The 18,279-nt window shown below is 45.2% G+C and overlaps 1 protein-coding gene across 5 annotated transcripts in view; it reads left to right on the plus strand.

The window, feature by feature from the left end:
* Positions 1–18,279, plus strand: part of SYNRG (synergin gamma) — a 37,137-nt gene that overhangs the window by 5,979 nt on the left and 12,879 nt on the right. For 2 of the 5 annotated variants that reach the window (XM_077188745.1, XM_077188746.1), the window contains exons 4-15: positions 317–447; positions 722–827; positions 1,074–1,185; positions 2,305–2,595; positions 3,289–3,516; positions 4,950–5,027; positions 5,726–5,922; positions 7,619–7,921; positions 8,673–8,800; positions 10,788–10,906; positions 11,091–11,153; positions 12,578–13,519. In XM_077188745.1, coding sequence (XP_077044860.1) covers positions 317–447; positions 722–827; positions 1,074–1,185; positions 2,305–2,595; positions 3,289–3,516; positions 4,950–5,027; positions 5,726–5,922; positions 7,619–7,921; positions 8,673–8,800; positions 10,788–10,906; positions 11,091–11,153; positions 12,578–13,519 — 2,698 coding nt within the window. The remainder of the gene's footprint in view (positions 1–316; positions 448–721; positions 828–1,073; positions 1,186–2,304; positions 2,596–3,288; positions 3,517–4,949; positions 5,028–5,725; positions 5,923–7,618; positions 7,922–8,672; positions 8,801–10,787; positions 10,907–11,090; positions 11,154–12,577; positions 13,520–18,279) is intronic. The other 3 variants (XM_077188749.1, XM_077188750.1, XM_077188748.1) reach the window with 2 other exon arrangements.

The raw sequence follows: 18,279 nt of genomic DNA on the forward strand, positions 1-18,279 counted from the left end.
ATATTATGAAATCCCTTAGAATAGGACCCAGAAATCCCAAGAAAACCCATACTGAACAGTGTAGGATGGCTGTAACCTTCCTGCTCTTGGGGCACGTTGGATTTGCAGAGCTGATTTTTGCCAGTTTTCCCAAAAGCTGCGAGTCTGAGTGCTTGTGGAGAGGAAGAGTGCCACCTACTGAGGGCACTCCCCAGCTCCGCATTCCACAGACTCCACTTTGCTGCCACTGCCAGCGGTTTGGCTTTTTCTGCAGGGGAAAAAAATACACTGGAGCTGAAAGCAACGCCCCAGAGCTGTGTGCTGTGCTTGCTTGCAGGGTGGCATGGCCCTGGGGCCGATGCCAGCAGCTGGAATGCCCTACATGGGACAGGCCTCCTTCCTGGGAATGCGCCCCGCTGGTCCCCAGTACGGCCCCGACATGCAGAAGCAGTTTGCAGAGGAGCAGCAGTAAGTGACCCTGCATGGCTCTGGCAGGGGGAGGGGTGCTTTCTCTGGAGCAGCACTGGGGCTGTGGGATATTGCTGGATATTCCATTGCCTCTGAAGTTTGTGGTGCTTGTCCAGGTCTGAGGAGAAGCAGGAGTGTGTGCACCAAACCACCTGAATCTGAGACAGTAGAAATGGAGAAATCAAGCACAAACCTGGTGTGAAAAGTCTCATAAAAATTATTTTTATATATTTTTCATATTTTTTAATTTTTTTTAAAAATAATTCTCCTTCAGGAAGAGGTTTGAGCACCAGCAGAAGTTCTTAGAGGAAGAAAGAAAACGGCGGCAGTTTGAAGAGCAGAAACAAAAGCTGAGACTTCTGAGCAGTGTGAAACCCAAGGTATGGCCTGATAATGAGTGGGGTGTTTCCTTCTTTAGATTTTTTTTAATAGCTTTTAATGGGAGGGTCTCTTTCAACAAGCAGATCAGTGGGAATTGCATGAGATGCCAGATTATGGCCTGAAAAGCCTCTGGAAGAGTCAGTCCTTTACACCCTTTGCCAGCAGCAGGCATTGCTAAGTCTGGGTCTTGGAGGAAAACTGAGCTGTTCTGTCAATTCCTCAAAACTTTTTCTGTGCTCTTTCAGACAGGTGAAAAAAGCAGAGATGATGCTTTGGAAGCCATTAAAGGGAACTTAGATGGCTTTTCTAGAGATGCTAAAATGCACCCAACACCAGCAACACATCAAAAAAAGCCAGGTTTGTAATTTTCCTCATTTTCCAACTGAAAATAAAACTCCAACATTTGAAATCCTCAGCAGGGGGAACTAATTCCAACAAGTATTTCTATTTGGTGGTACAAAATGAGTGGATTAACAGTTTTGTAAAATAAAATGTCATTCTGGCAACTGTTTGCTAGGTCAGGGTATGAGGGTGAAATATTGATAGATATGAGCCTTTATTAAAAGACTTGAAATCTTTAACAGAAAGCCTCATGTGCTGTGCTAAATGTGAAACATCAAGAAAATTGATAAAGCGTTTGTTCTTTTCTAGTCAAAGCATTAATTAATGTTTTGCAGAGTGCTTTTGAAGATGAGAAGTGGTATTTAAGTGCTAAGAATGATCAAAACCATATGTAAAGACTTGAGTGGAGTGTCACAGCTGGCTGATGTGTTGTTGGGCATGGTCAAACCAAGCCTCTGTTCTCAGTAATTACACTGGCAACAATTGCCACTTAAGACTTCTTATGGTCTCTAGTGTAGTTTTTTTAGTGTCTAGCCTGAAACAAAGCTTATCTAGGCCAGCTTTTTCCTATATAAAGTTTGTGTCTCTGCTGTGGATTCACTCCCTGGTAAGTTTGTACTTACAGATGGTCTCTGACAACTTCCCTCTGTCTGTAGGTTTGCCTGTCCTTCACCAGTTCTGTTAAAATGGGTAACACTGGAAGGGATCAAGCAGAAAATTGTCTACATGAGCAGACATTCCTTTTGTACTTCATTGCTGAGTTTCTGTGGATAAAACATTCCTTTGAGGGAGACTGTCCCCCTGACAGACCCCATTGTGTCCAGTTTGAAATATTACCTCTGGATTTGTTTTAACCCTGTCTGCTTAAAACAGACAGAATACTTTCACAGCCAGTGTTAAGAACCAAGTTCCAGCGTTCACATCCTAAAATCCTGGGAGAGAAGATGCGTGGTTGGAAGGGGCTGCTCAGTTTTACCTTGTGCCAGTGACACCCTTCACGTGTCAGCGCACAGGCTCCATGCTGCTCCTCCTCACCCATTTGCTGTGTGTTCCCAGTGTTTGCCACTTTTCCACACTCCCACCCGTGACCCCTGTTCCTCACCACTTTGCCTTGTGTGTTCATTCCATTTGCAGATCATCCCACACCATCCCATTGTGCTGTAACTGTTTCCCATTCTGCTTTTCTTGATGATGAAGAATTTAGTGACTTTATGCAAGGGCCTGTTGAAACCCCCAAACTGGTGCCTCAATCCACCTCTCAGCCTTTCCATCCTGCCACTGAGGCTGGGCAGCTGCTTTCAGAGAGGGCTGTGCTCCAACCTGTCCCTCCAGCCCAGGCTCCAGTGCTATCCACCCTGCATGGTACAGCTGGGCAGGTTCCTTATTTTCCTACCTCTGCATCTCCATCCAATACCCATAAAACAGGTAACTCTAAAGTATCTTCTTTTACATGTCACCCTCTGAGCTACACAAAGTCTTTACTTAATTTGTTGGGTTTTTTTTTTCAGTCTGGCTGGAAAAACTAATTTAGGCAATTAAGCAGAAACCTGCTGATCCATGGGAAAAGATGATTTAAGTCTCGTTCTTGCTTCCCTTAGAACTGCCTGTAAAAGCAAGTTGTGTGGATCCAAATACTGCTAAATACACACATGCCTGATCTTAGGTGAACTAAATCTTGTGTTTTAGCATCATCCTAAATCTGTAGGGTAGAAAAAGACACAGTTTTTTCATATGAAATAATGATTATGCTGCTGTGGAGCACTTGTGTGCTTCCTCCCTTGGAGGCTGAAGGGATGTTGGTGAGATGAACATGAATTTTGGAGATGTAAGTAGATACTGGGCACTTCTGCTCCTGATGCCTGGATGATTACACAACAATAATCCTAATACAGGAAATAGCTTTGTGTCTTCCTCCTCTCGTTTTTTTGCTTGTTGAGTTTGTTGTGTTTGTGGTAAGTAAAGGGCAGAACCAGGCTCTGAAAGTGTCCAGAGAGGGTGGTGCTGTTGGTCTGAGCTGGGGCTGATCATCTCTAAACCATCAGTGGTACCAAAAGTGTGGAAGTGCAGCCTGGGCAGTTCATAACAAAGTATAAATAATTCCTCCTGCTGTTTATTCAGGCTCTTCCTTGGAGGAGAAAGCCTTAGCTAATGGCTCAGATGAATCTGAACAAGAGCAAACCAAACTTAAAACGTCCGAAGTTGGGCACAAAGCCTCGGCTGCAAGCCAAGCCCATCCCAGTCTCACCAGCAATGACAGGGATGTTGTAGGTGGACATGAAAGTGGTCCCACTGCTGCTGCAGAGGTGCACAAGGCTTCAGAACAAAACAGAGCAGTTGAAGAGTGTGGTGAGCAATCCAAACGTTTGACAGAATTTCAATCTAATGAGATGCTGCTTGGTGCTAACGCTCTGTTCACTAATTCCAAGGCCAACCCTGCGTAATTTTGCTCTGAATGCCTGCTTGAATAATATGTCAGTGCCTCCTGCTCCTTGCTCAAAGTGTAACTGCCATGATTTTGCTCTGAACTTTCTCCATGTGAGTTTATTGTTGTAATCACCTTTAACATGTTTGTTTAATCAGGTTCGCTGTTTTAAAATATTCTATCCTGTCTTGGGGAAAAAGAAGCTGTGCTGTCTGAAGATATTTAAAAAAAAACTATTTAGGGAAACTTACCACTAAAGATGGTCAATGTCATGGTGGGTTTTAATCTTTTAACCTTGAGGGAATAAAATCTTGCCAGGTTAAAACTCTTAGCTAGTTACTACTTGTTTCCCAAGTATTTGCTGCTCATACACATTATGTCTAAAACTGCCGGAATATTCAAAAGATGGTCTAGAGGAAAACTTAAAACAAGGCTTTGTTCCAGTTTGGATTTTGTTGAAACTGTTGACTCAGTATGGAAGAGGGGTTAAAACCAAAGAATAATGAGATCTGAGGAAGTGGCAAATTTATTTTACTTGGTTGGTGAAATGGAAGGAATTGCTTATACTAGAACGTGCTTGGGGTTGTGGGATAATTAGAAATTAGACTGCAGTCAAGAGGGAATCCATGTGGAAGATGAGGAGATGCAAGGGTACTGGGAAAGACAATGAAATCTGAAATGGTGCTGATTTTGGTCAGAGCTAGCTCCATCCAAGACGAGCATAAAATCTGCTGAGGGAGACTGAGGGGAAGAGTCCCCGTAGTGGAGAAGGAAATAACCGATTTTCAGGGAGTGAAATGTGGCAGATCATGGTACAAAAGGCTGTAGGAGTGAAGGTGGCTGTGGTGTCCCTGGAGCTGCAGACTGGGAGCAGTGGATACAGGTTTGTGGATGTGGGATATGAACCTTGCTGAGGTTCAGTCCCTGGGCTGTTTGTGCATCTCCCAGGGGAGGATGTTCTGGGGGAACATTATGGGGTTTATGGTAGGTATGGATTTATTTATTCCACAAATAGCCCTAATAGCAGGGAGCTGATGGGAAACTGAATTTGTTCTGACAGAACTGCTGTGAAACTTGAAGACAGTGAGACTTTAGGTTCTGTACATCTGCACTTTAAGAGGGAGGCACGTGAGGAGCTCCTTATTTCATTACATATATAACTATAATCTATTACTGCCACATCATTCTAGTTATTGTTTCATATTCCTGCAGTATCTCTGTTTTTCCTCTGAGCACAGTGATTCCTATCTGAAATCTTTGCCTGAAATGCTGACTGATGCTGACCAGCTGTGGTGTAGCCTTTTAAGATCACTGTGTCCTAACACAACTGTTTTTCTTACTGAATGGAATACTTTAGGAGTTGGAGTGTTCCCTCCCCAGGACCCCATCCAGCAAATTATGCCTCCCTGGATTTACAACGACAGCTTGGTCCCAGGTAAAGCAACCAGGGGGGCATTTGGCCAGGTGGGCAGTGCAAGGTGTGGGTGTACCTGTGCTTGCATGGCCACTTACTGATCAAAGCTTTATCCCCTCATCAAAAGATTCCTGGATCTTTGATATGTTACATATTTATGGTGTCTTATCTGCATTTGAAGAAACAGGGGTTTTATTTGAGCATGTTCACAAATTTTAGATTAAACATTTATGGCAGCAGCTTATCCCAGCAGAGGATGCATTGCTGATAATGCTGCTTTCATGGGTATTCTGGTTTTTGGCATGTCTTGTAAATGGCAGGCTCATTTCTGAAGGCTGTTTGTCTTCTATGTGTAAATAACAGAGTGAATAGGAAATGAATTGCTGTAGTAAATATTGATTCCACTGAGGTTTAAGTACATAGGGCTCTTAGAACTATCTTTTTAATAGTGGGTTATCCTGCAATTTCGTTAAAGAAATGTGGTTTGAAATGCAGCACTAAGTGTATTTGAAATAAAATATTTCTCTGCTTGAGTTAAACTTGTCTGGAAAGACCATCCAATAACACATTTAGATGAAACATGGTGATAGAATACAGTGCCAGAATGCTCTTGCCTTACCTTACACTGATTTGCTATCATGAGTTTGAGACAACATAAAAAAGCAATAATGTTTGAAAAGAGCAGTTGTCACTGTCTAACACTGCCTCCCTCTCAACAGAGCTGTATAAGAAAATCTTAGAAACCACTCTGACTCCTGCTGGGATTGACACAGCCAAGCTCTACCCCATCCTGATGTCCTCAGGACTGCCCAGGGAGACCCTGGGGCAGATCTGGGCCTTGGCCAACCGCACCACGCCCGGGAAGCTCACCAAGGAGGAGCTCTACTGTGTGCTGGCCATGATTGCAGTGACCCAGGTATGCTCTCAGCTGGCAGCCCCTGAGCTGAGGGCCAGGCACTGCACAGCTCCTGTGAGACCCCAGGCTCAGTGCCAGGCACTGCACAGCTCTGTGAGACCCCAGGTTCAGTGCCAGGCACTGCACAGCTCCTGTGAGACCCCATCCTGAGTGCCAGGCACTGCACAGCTCCTGTGAGACCCCAGGCTGAGTGCCAGGCACTGCACAGCTCTGTGAGACCCCATCCTGAGTGCCAGGCACTGCACAGCTCCTGTGAGACCCCATCCTGAGTGCCTGGCACTGCACAGCTCCTGTGACACCCCATTCTGAGTGCCAGGCACTGCACAGCTCCTGTGGAACCCCAGGCTCAGTGCCAGGCACTGCACAGCTCCTGTGACACCCCAGGCTCAGTGCCAGGCACTGCACAGCTCCTGTGACACCCCAGGCTCAGTGCCAGGCACTGCACAGCTCCTGTGAGACCCCAGGCTCAGTGCCACGCACTGCACGGCTCCTGTGAGACCCCATCCTGAGTGCCAGGCACTGCACAGCTCCTGTGAGACCCCAGGCTCAGTGCTGGGCACTGCACAGCTCCTGTGAGACCCCATCCTGAGTGCCAGGCACTGCACAGCTCCTGTGAGACCCCAGGCTCAGTGCCACGCACTGCACAGCTCCTGTGAGACTCCAGGCTCAGTGCTGGGCACTGCACAGCTCCTGTGAGACCCCAGTATCAGTGCCAGGCACTGCACAGCTCCTGTGAGACCCCAGGCTGAGTGCCAGGCACTGCACAGCTCCTGTGAGACCCCATCCTGAGTGCCAGGCACTGCACAGCTCCTGTGAGACCCCAGGCTGAGTGCCAGGCACTGCACAGCTCCTGTGAGACCCCATCCTGAGTGCCAGGCACTGCACAGCTCCTGTGAGACCCCAGGCTGAGTGCCAGGCACTGCACAGCTCCTGTGAGACCCCATTCTGAGTGCCAGGCACTGCACAGCTCCTGTGAAACCCCAGGCTGAGTGCCTGGCACTGCACAGCTCCTGTGAGACCCCAGGCTGAGTGCCTGGCACTGCACAGCTCATGTGGAACCCCATCCTGAGTGCCAGGCACTGCACAGCTCATGTGGAACCCCAGGCTGAGTGCCTGGCACTGCACAGCTCCTGTCAAACACTGCTTCTGTTCAAGTGCAGCAGGGAAACTGCCCTTGTCACTTCAGTGGGGTTATAATCTTATCAGTTTCATCGCTTATATTTCTGTTACTCTTTCCTTTAGTGTCAGTTGAAGTTCTTAGATATAGTTAACAAAACTCATGTATATATATTTTTAATATGGCCTCTAGCTGTGCCAGGGGAGTTTCAGCTGGAACACGAGGAAGAATTTATTCATGGAAAGGGTAATTGTTACTAAGCACTGGAAGGGGCTGCCCAGGGAGGTGGTGGAGTCCCCATCCCCGGAGGTGTCCAAGGCAGGACAGTGCTCTGGGCTGGGTGACAGGGCGGCTCAAAGGATTAGCTCAGTGCCCTTGGAAGCCTTTTCCTACCTCAGCAATTCTGTGTTGAATATAATTCACTTACATGGACCTTGATGGCACGTTTAGATGTGGGAGGTTTACCAGTACCCCGCTCGTTGTTGGCTTCAGCCCAAGGAGCCGCAGACTGGAGCTGAGAGCACACTGCACCCTTTGTTCAGCCCCGCACCTGAATCCCTGTGCTTGTTGTCTCTGCAGAGAGGGATCCCTGCCGTGAGCCCTGACGTGCTGAACCAGTTCCCAGCCGCGCCCGTCCCCACCCTGTCCGGCTTCCCGGTGCCGCTGCCCGCCGGGGTGAGCCAGCCCCCGCTGCTGCCCGCGGCTGCGCCGGCCTCCGTGGGGCTGGGCATGGGCCCCTCCGTCATGGGCATGAGCATCCCTGCCCCTGCCCCTGCCCCGGCTCCGGCTCCGGCTCCAGCCCCGGCTCCGGCCCCGGCTCCGGCGGGAGCAGCTCCCGCACCGCCCTCCGGAGCCTTCCTGCCCTCCTACCCGCCCGGCCAGGTGAGCTCCTCCCTGCCTGCAAACCCCTTCACTGCAAGGCAGATTAGCCTGGCACTTCCAAACTTACATGGTGAGAGCAGGTTTTAAGTAAATGGCAAAAAAAACCCCCAGAGCTGAAATCCAGCATGTGACGTCTGAAAATGTGAAGTGCCGCTAAGGGCGTTCTTTTATTTTTGCAGTTCTTTCTGGTGGCATTAGAAGAGGTACAAAAGTGTTCTGTATTTCAAAGAGGATTTTAGTTGTAGTTAGGATTTTGTAATGCACATAAAATGGAATTTTAGGTTAAACTGCACAGCAGACTCTAATAGCTGGTAGAATAGGAGTTTCAGGAGCAGCTGAGAACACTGAAAACCTTCAGTTTACAAAGGTAAATAATGTGGGGGATAAATTTGCTGTTTGCAGACATGCTTCATCCTTCATAAAATATTTTTTGTGGTGCTATTAATTTTAAATTATTCATTGATTTAAATTATTAATATTTGTCCTGTATTAAAAGATGACATGGCTACGATCAATAAGACATTTATTGTGAAATAATGAACTGTTATTTATTCTTGCTCCCTGTAATCCTGTGTGTGTTTGAGTAGGGTGAGGTGCAGACAAAGTGGAAATGCTGATGATGCTGGTGTTGAAAGGTTCTTTTCCTTCTTTTTTTTTCCCCTCTTAATCACACTGCTTCAAGCTGCTTTCTTGCTGTATGACAGTTTGAAGAGCCAGCAGCATAGCAATTCATGTGTTGTTTGTAACTCAGGTAGTAAAACCAGAAGATGATGACTTCCAGGAGTTTCAGGATGCCTCCAAGTCTGGCTCCCTGGATGACTCCTTCACTGATTTCCAGGGGGAGGCAGCCAAAGCAGCCAGCTCACAGCACCGGAGCAGGTACCAGGTCCTTGGTGTTTCTGTCATTTCTCTGGCCAGTGCCTGAACTTTTGATACCTGACTATAAATCTCAATTGAAGCATCATTCAGACTCCAGCAATCCTGGCTTTTTCTTTGGGAGGCAGGATATAATTCCTGATCAGGCAGGTTTTGTATAACAAAATAAATAAACATGTTTCCTCCCTTTGATACTTTACAATCGACCTTTCAAGGTCTACAAAGACTACAAAATTTCAGCCTTCTTTCCTCTTTATGCACCTCCCAGGTGTCTGATTGTAGACAGACACATTTTCTGGGTAGGAACTGGCTGTTCTTAGTGGCAAACAGAGCTCTGAATTCCATGTGAGCCCTGATTACCAGGTGCTTCCTCAGCAGTGACATCAAAGGGGAATGCTTAACCCAATTGTTCTCTTATGCTATGGCAAATGGCTTCTGCATAAGAAATATAATTTTATATTTTATATAATTTCAAATATAAGCCCAGAATGTTTTGGTTTGGAAAGGACATTAAAGATAATCAGTTCCACCCCCCACCATGGGCCAGAGACACCTTCCATTAGACCAGATTGCTCCGAACCCTGTCCAGCCTGGCCTTGGACACTCCCAGGGATGTCAGTCAATGCCACATGGGTCTGAAGATGCTGATTAAAGTGTATCTTGTGTTAGATGTCATTTTGCAGCTGAAGCTGATCTGTTACTGAAAGTTTTGACAGAAAACTGTCTGTTAATTGCACAATGGGAAGTAGAGGATCATAAAGAAATATTTCAGAAAATGGTGTTCCTTTTTCACTGCAGCAGTTCTCTTTATTCAGTTGTGAAAGCGTTCAGTTTTGAACAAAATGTTACAATGAGCCATAATCTAATTGCTTATGGAGCTTTATTTAAAAAAAAGCCATCTGTGGAGTACAGCTGATTAACCATTCCATTTGCCAAGATTGCATATCTAATAGCCTGCTTTGCAGGGATGGGAAATTTAATTATATTACCATAAGCTCTATTTTTTTTGCCGTTGCACTGTCTGCCTGCAAGCACCACAGACCAGCATCAGCACATGTGTGCAAGTGCTTAGTTTGTGTGTTGCTTGTAGGCTGCTGATAAGGAGATTTAAATGGCTCTGGAAAGATTCTTGCTCCAGGCTGAAGAATGCAATAGAAATTCATTCAGGTTTTCAGTGTGAGTGACACAAACTGGAGGTAGAATGCATCATTCATATGTAAAGGATGGTGTTGTGTGGAGCTGCCAAGGTCTGATAACGGGGCTGGTGTGGAGGGCAGGCAAAGCTCTCTCCTAAATCTTCCAGCGTTTGCTAACAAGGTGTTAGGTTGTTGTGGCAGTTTTACTGGATAAAATAGAGTGTGTTTATGCAAAAAGACTGGCTTGTGTAACTGTGCAGTAATCCTTATTTTGCTGACTAGATACCTGCCTAAACGCGCTGATTGGCACTGACAGAAATTCAGAGTTATTCTTTTCCTTCCTTTGAACGGTGATCCCACTTTATTATCCTAATTTTACAATATGTAATGAGATATGATCAGAATTAGATAAGCTGAAAGTATGGAGCTGTTAAAATCTCATGCAGTTTTAACTCTTTACTGTATCTGGTTCTATCAGGGGGAATTTTCATAGGGATAAATTAAGCAGGAGTGATTCCTGGGGTGTGTCTGTGTGCTTGCTCTCTCCTGGGCTACAAATTCCTTGGTATAAAGTTCTGGAGTGTTTTGTTGATGGGTTTTGATAGAAATTAAAATCAAGAATGCTGCAAGTTGACTTTGAACCAAAGAAATATGATTAGGTGAGATAAAGTGGGAATTTACCCAGCTGAGGTCACTTACATCAGGGGCTGGATTAAACACTCATTAAGGCATAAGCTTAGGTTTAGGAACCAAATTGTGTAGGCATAACAAGAGGCTCCTTTATATAAAACCTGGAAATGCAGATTTCTTACGGATCAATTAAGGAACTTTGCTTTTATCTCTTTTGTTTTTAGTGTTCCTTCTTTACTAATGCCACTCCCAGGTACTAAGCCACTTTCACCAGCTGACAAATATGCTGTGTTTAAAGGAATGGCAGCTGAGAAGCCTTCTGAGAGTGCAGCTGCTTTTGGAGGTAAAAGGACAAATACACAACCACTATGAGCAATTTATTGTACAATTTCGTATATCTTCTTTTTGGCATTGATAAGATATTCATCTTTAAAAATCAGAGCAATTAATGTAACGTTTGCTGTATGAATTCCTAATTTTGCTGTATGAATTCCTAATTTCTCTGTGTAAATGTATTTCTTCTCTAGATGGAGGGGACAAGTACAGCGCTTTCCGGGAATTAGAGCAACCAGCAGAAAGCAAATACTTGGGTAAGCACTGGGGCTTTATTGGGTTTTCATTATCATTTGTAGCATTTCTCTTTGAGCTGCAGAATTTCCGTCTCTGCAATTCTAAAATAATGGTGCTGCTGCTTCTCTAAAAAACTTGGTAGGAAGTATCTTGTGAAAACAGGGCAATATCCTGTTGGAACAATGTGCTGATGGTATTTCTGGAAGGTTGGCATCTCTTCTGGGTGCTCCTGAGTTTTATTTTAAAGTAATGATGTGGTTGGAATTTGTTTTAAGTAAGGAGTCATTCATTTATAAAACCCCTGTGGTGTTTTGTGAGCTTCACATGCTTGGAACCTCTTCAGGATTAAATGCTTGCAGTAAAATGAAATAACATTTGATCTCTTTCTGTACCTGTTCTAAAATATAGAAAGTTGCTGTATTTGCCTGCTGTCAAAGTCTGACCACTCTTAACCCTTTCACCAGCTTCCATTTCTAATGGAAAAGTTTGCAATTCTTCAGTAAGTTTAGTTTGCTGTGCTGTTGCAGTTTTGATCAATGAGTAGCATTTTCAGGAATATTTATATTATTGCTGAGTGAAATGAATTGGTTTGGAGGGGAGGGAGAATGGAATAAAAGGTCAGGTGTACTTGTGGTCCTTTACCGCTGTTACGAAGAGTATTCTTTTAAATCTTGTATAAACTGATTTAAAATGTGACACTGAGGTAGCTTAGTAATGAAATGCTAGTGGTGTGTTTCTAAAAGAGAAAAAATCTATTTATTGGACACTTGTCTTAAAGTAAGCATCAATACTTTAAATTACAAGTAGTCCAAGTATGTACGTGCTGGTGAATGGGTTAAACAATGTTTTCATGTTCAAAAGAAAAAAGTTATAAAATTAGCACACCAAAATATTGAATGTAAATTCAGTGAAAACATTCTTACCTCATGTTGGTTTTGTCTCGGCCATCTGGTGGTCCCCCCTGAAAAAGCTGCAGTATTTCAGAGGGAGGAATGGAAGAATTGCTTCCATAAAAAGCAAATACTGTATTGGTATAAGTGAAATTCAAAATTACATTCATTGTTTGGCAAACATGAAGAGGATGAGGTGGGGAGAACAACTTGCATGGAAGCCAAATAAGGCAGTATTGATCTCCTTTTGAATCCATTTGTCATGGTGTGTTTTGATATTAGCTCGGTGTAAAGGGAGTTTAATATGATTTTGGGGCTATTTGAGAGAATTAGGTGTTTGCTGGAGTGAAGAGCAGAATCAGTGCCCTTGACACTTGTGTGGCTCATGCAGGTTGAGTTTGCAGTTCCGTGTGCACCCCGACGTCTTCCATTTAAACAGTTTGCCTAAAACCTTCTGGCACTGCATGGAGTAATTTGCTTGCTTGCATGGTGTGAGTGTGCTGTGTTTGTTGTGCAGGGTTTAATTGTTGTTTTCTCCCTGTTTTCATTCCCAGGAGAGAACCTTGCAGAGTTCAAGCCCACAGGAGCCGACGATGGCTTCACAGATTTCAAAACCGCTGACAGCATCTCCCCGTTAGAGCCACCCTCAAAGGACAAAACCTTCCCTGCACCCTTCCCTCCTCTGCCTGCTCAGCCAAAACAGCCAACACAAGCCAAGACCCCTTTGAATCTGGCAGACTTAGAGCTCTTTTCCTCTCCTGGAGAAAACAAGCAGCCACCCTTCCCACCTGCATTCAACACCTCAAAGCCGGGCTCCTTTCCCCCTCCACCCCTTCCATCAGCCTCTGCCCAGCCAGGACCCAGCAAAACTTCAAGCTTAGCTGATGACTTTGGAGAGTTCAACCTCTTTGGGGAATTTTCTAACGGCGCATCAGCCAGTGGACAAGATGACTTTGCAGATTTTATGGCTTTCAACAACAGCGGGGGCTTTTCCGAACAAAAACCCGAGGACAAATACAATGCGCTCAAGCTGGAGGCCAGCCCTGGTGCTCAGGCTGGCTCCTCAGGCAGCACAGTGAAGGGTGGGCAGAGCTCTGCCACCACTGCTACGCCCACCAAGTACGACATCTTCAAGCAGCTGTCCCTGGAGGGCTCCGGGGCGGCCTTCGAGGAGGCCAAGGACAGCGCGCTCTCCTCGGCCAAGAGCGACGATGACTTTGCTGACTTCCACTCCAAGTTTTCTTCCAGCGGCGCCGAGAAGTCGCTGGTGGACAAAGTGGCAGCTTTCAAGCAGGCCAAAGAAGACTCTGCTTCAGTGAAATCCCTGGACCTGCCCTCCATCGGCGGCAGCAGCGTGGGCAAGGAGGACTCCGAAGACGCGCTGTCTGTTCAGTTTGACATGAAACTGGCTGATGTGGGAGGAGATCTTAAGCATGTCATGTCTGATAGCTCTTTGGATTTGCCAACAGTTAGTGGCCAGCATCCACCAGCAGCAGGTGAGGAACTGGTTAGATTGCTCTGGTAACGTAGGTGGTGCAGATTCCGTGTTCTCTGTGCTCAATTACAGTATTATGCACTCGTCTTTCAGTAGTGGAAGACTCCTCAGTGTGTGTCCCCGCCAGCCACGGCCCCTCAGTAGGGCACTCTTTAGTTTTTGTCTTAGAAGACTATAAATATAACTAGCTGGAACAGTTTGAACTCCAGGCCAGGTTATTTTTGAGATTTAACATCATCATTCTGGTACCTGTTCGCCATTGGCACTTAAGGGACTCGAGTGGAAAATATTCCAGTGCAAACAGTGTCGTTCCATTTATGTCAGCAAGATGATGGCAGAGTCTCACTTTAATCTCTTGTTTTCCACAAAGCATTTGGCTTGGGGACTTCCCCATGGGGCGCTTCCCAAGGGTCACTAATTGGGGCTGTTAATGAGAAGCTGACTAATCACCAACAGCAGCGTATTCCCCTTACGGTGGGGCTCAGTCTGGGTAGGCAGGATTTTGCAGGACTGCAGTTTAGAGTATTTCACACACCTTCCAGTGTTAAATCCCTCGTGGAAATCATTGTGCCAAGGGGCTGCAAGTGCTGGTCTCATGATTGGGAGCTCTTGGACCTAAATTTAAACCATGAGACTTTCACTTTATCAGGTTTCCACCTTCTTTAATTTCCCTTTATGACAACATCCCTGAGGGAGTGAGCTGACCATCTCTGACCTGATCACATATCATAAAACAAATTTCCCAAGTGTCCTGCTTTTTCTTTTCATATATACATAGGAGATAAGCTGTAGTTAAATGTTCTGTGGCCTTCAACAACACGGGAACATTACTGTGTTCTAGGACAAGTTTTATGCAGTCAAAGGCTTTTCTGAACAGGGGGAACATACAAACTGTAAATGTAAAAGCTCTTACTGCAAGAATTGGTTATTTCCACATGAAATATTTGTTCCATTTGTGCAGATATGGGTAGAGAAAAGATATACAGTACTGTAATTTTGCATTATATGATATTTTTAAGTAGGGGAGAGAATTAAGTCGGCAACTTCGATGTGGAAGATACTCTCTAACAGGGTACAAAATATCAGGAATAATTTATTAGCAAAGACATTTAATTTTCATATTACTGCTTGGGAAGACTCCAAGTTGAGTGAGCTGTCAAAACGTAGCACCAACAGTGTATCCTTGAATGTTTACTTTGGGTTTGAAAGCACTTTTTCCTAATATTTTTCTAGCCTCTTTTGGTGGTAGTTTGACTTCTGTAGCTCTTTACAGGACGTGTGATTTTTGCCACAGCAACCCGTGGTGAATAATTGCTGTTTGTGGCAGGAAAGCCTCTTTCTTTTTGGTTTGTTTAAAGGGGTTAGCCCTTCATGTGCTTGTTGCTAAACTTTTGAACTCTGAAGTATTAATTAGAAGCTATTTTTATTAAACTTAAACAAGTCTGTATTCTCCTATGGTGCCAAGTTAGATGTTACTCTAAAAGGGAGAGTTTAGCTCCATTTCAGTGTTTGGATTTGGTAGCAGGACGTGCTCTGGACACTCTGCTACAAACACTCCTGTGCTCACGTGTTCCTTTCTGTGTGTTTGATGCATTTCAAGCTGTGAACTGCTGATGGTCAAGTCCTCTATTTTTTTTCCTTTTTCTCAGTTTACATGAAGTTAAAAAGCAGGTTTTTTTCTCTTTTCCTCACCGTTTCCTTCGATCTGTAAATGTAATACCAGAAAGGGCCGGGATCCCTTTGTCACCTCCCTGCTGGGGAATGGGAGAGTGTCCTGGGGAGCTGCCCCTGTGCAAGCCCAGTGTCACATCTCCAGGGCAGCAGCAGCAGCAGGACAGAGGTGCAGAGAGATGCTGCCCACACAGAGCTGTTTGTCCCTGGGCTCTGAGCTTTGACATTTGTAGCTTCCAGCTATGGGCAGGTAGGTGCTTATGCTGGGAATTAGGGAGAAATCCTTGCCTTGCTTCCCATGCCAGGGCCCTGTGCTCTCTTGAGGGATGAAAGGTTTCCACATTTTCTCTCTCCAGAGGGGATACAGTCTCTTCAAACTCGGCTCCTAACTCTCTGTGTGGAAGGTAGATGATACTAATGTTGCCTGATTCCTCCTGCATTTGCTGCTATAACCCTTTGAGCACTGGCTGCATGCTGTTAGTTTGAACCAGGCTGCTTCTTTTACACCAAATTTCCCTTTCACTCTGAGCTGAGAGCGTTTGAATGGGCACCTGCTCCTGTTGGGTGAGCCTGATTTGTTCTTCCTGCCAAAGGTTGCAGCCAGAGGAGCCCTGCCCCAGGCACCCTCAAAGGGTTATCTGCTGCACTGACACACCTGTAAAGTACCTTTTTCTTTGGCATTACTGGAGAGTCTCTGTATATTTTAATCAACTTCAGGGTTTTTTTTGCTGCTTTTTCTAATGTCTGATTTCAACTAAACATTTCCTGTGTGAATGTGCCTTTTCAGATCTGCTTTGATATCTCTCTTCTGCAAGTATTGACCTGCATGCTTTTCTCTGATTCCGCCCTCCCGAGCTCCTCTGTATCACTATCTTTTGTGATCTGTAAGTCCTGCTGTGTTAATAAATATTATCTTGGCATATTTTGAAAACGTGGGGGTGTGTGTGATTTGTTGCAAACTAGCAATGTATCTCTGCTTCCTCAAAAATACAGAGTTTAAGGTTCTGGTATCCCCTTAAGCTGGTGGGAGCCTTTCTCTTGCAGAGCAGGGTGTGGGTGAGCTTCCTTCTCCTCTTCCAGCGCTTTGAGCTCGCTCCCTGTGACCTCCTGAGTCTTTACATATCAACCTCAATAATATTTTTCCAAAGATCTGTGTCTGAGGGGGATGGAGTGGAGGAAATGTGTGGTGGCAGGGTTGTTTCTGTGAGTTGGCACTGAAACTGTGTTGCTGTCTAGACTTTTATGAGTAGAAGCCCACTCAATAATATTCTGATATTTATTTACCTAATCCAGTGTGAATTAAACAGAACCCCAAAGTAAATTTTCCATTTGGGAAGTTCTACCTTTTAGATGTTGAAACTTTCAAATGTGAATGACAGCTGCAAATTTTTGGCATGCAATTATGTCACTTCACATTCCTCCAGCTCCTGAGCCATTGACAGCTTGGGATTAGCATCAAATTAGCAGACAAGGAAAAAAGCTAAAAATAATTGAGATGTGGAATAGTTAAAATGTTGTTTTGGGGTTTTGGAGTTGCCACAAGAGCAGAAACCAGCTCAGGAAGCAGAATGTGGCTTTTCTTCTTTACACCAAGCTGGAGAGGCTTGAAAAGGGAAAAAAAAAAAAGAAAAAAGGGAGAAAAACATAACACCCCTCCTTGATTCTGGAGATCCCAGGTCATGCCCAGCCCTAAAGGTTTTAAACCAAAGCTTTGAACATAAAGCTGAGACCTAATTCTGCAGGGCTGGTGCAGTTTGTGTTTTGTCAGCCAGTCATTCCTGGAGGAGGCAGAGGAACCTCCATGCCTGTATTTATGATGTTTTTGTCCAGACTGGACAGCCAGGTTGACTCCCTTGGCCCCATTTGGGTTAATTCTACACACAGAATTAAGCTTATCCTCCCTGCTTTATCTGGGAAGGCTCTGACAGGGAGGGTGTGGATGTGTTTGCCATGGCCTTCCCCAGGGCCTCTGTGGGACTGAGCTCCCAGTGTCAGCCCTGGGCTTTTATTCTGCTGTGAAACGTTGTTTATTGTGATCACTTCAAAATAATTAGCAAATCCTGTAATTCCACAAGGTTTGGTGCCTTTTCTCTGCTGTTTCCTTCATTTTCATGTACTTTACAGTCAGCATTCTTGATGGTTTCCACCTTAGCTACAGCCATTCTTTAGAGAAAGCAAACGGGAATAATTTCCTTTTGTTAACTGCCCCAGGCTTCCCCAGCTGAGAAACAGGCTTGGGATTTTCCAGGTTGCTGGCAGCAGTGCATGAAGCTGTGTGTTCTGCAGCAGTGCATGAAACTGTGTGTTCTGCAGCAGGGCATGAAACTGGGTGTTCTGCAGCAGGGCATGAAACTGTGTGTTCTGCAGCAGGGCATGAAACTGTGTGTTCTGCAGCAGTGCATGAAACTGGGTGTTCTGCAGCCTCCTGTCCCTTCCTGAGGGAGCAGGCAGAGGTGGAGCCTGTCCCTGGGCTGCTGCTCTGGCTGCAGGGCATGTTCAGGGGGACAGCACTGGGGTGTTCAGGGGGACAGCACTGGGGATATTCCAGGGTGACAGCTCTGATGCTGCTCTGGAGCAGGGGATATTCCAGGGTTACAGCTCTGATGCTGCTCTGGAGCAGGGAATATTCCAATATTACAGCTCTGATGCTGCTGGAGCAGGGAATATTCCAATATTACAGCTCTGATGCTGCTCTGCTGGAGCAGAGCTCCACAGCTGCCACCTGTGTCACCCTAAGAACCAAAACGTGGCACCAGAGCTAGGTTTATTCATCAGACTCTAATACCCACTGAAATACAAACACCTGAAAGTCTCCTATGCTGGCTGAAATCCCTAAATTTATTCCCATGTCCCTGAGTTGTCTGGCTCAGTTTGCTTCAGATAGTCACTAATGCTGTCAGGGGTTTTCCTTAAATGATTAAACTGTTGACATTGAAGGCTCCAGCTTGTAATTTGCCTCCAGCCATAACTTAATCCTTGGTAGTTGAAATAAATTATTATAGTTGGCTGAAATCAGGGGTGGGAAGCTTTTCTTTAGATAAGACTGGGAAACAGTGTTTTGAACTGTATTTCATCCTGCTGTGCATTCCT

This window comes from Agelaius phoeniceus, chromosome 20 (assembly GCF_051311805.1).
Source record: "Agelaius phoeniceus isolate bAgePho1 chromosome 20, bAgePho1.hap1, whole genome shotgun sequence".
Taxonomy (NCBI): Eukaryota; Metazoa; Chordata; class Aves; order Passeriformes; family Icteridae; genus Agelaius; species Agelaius phoeniceus.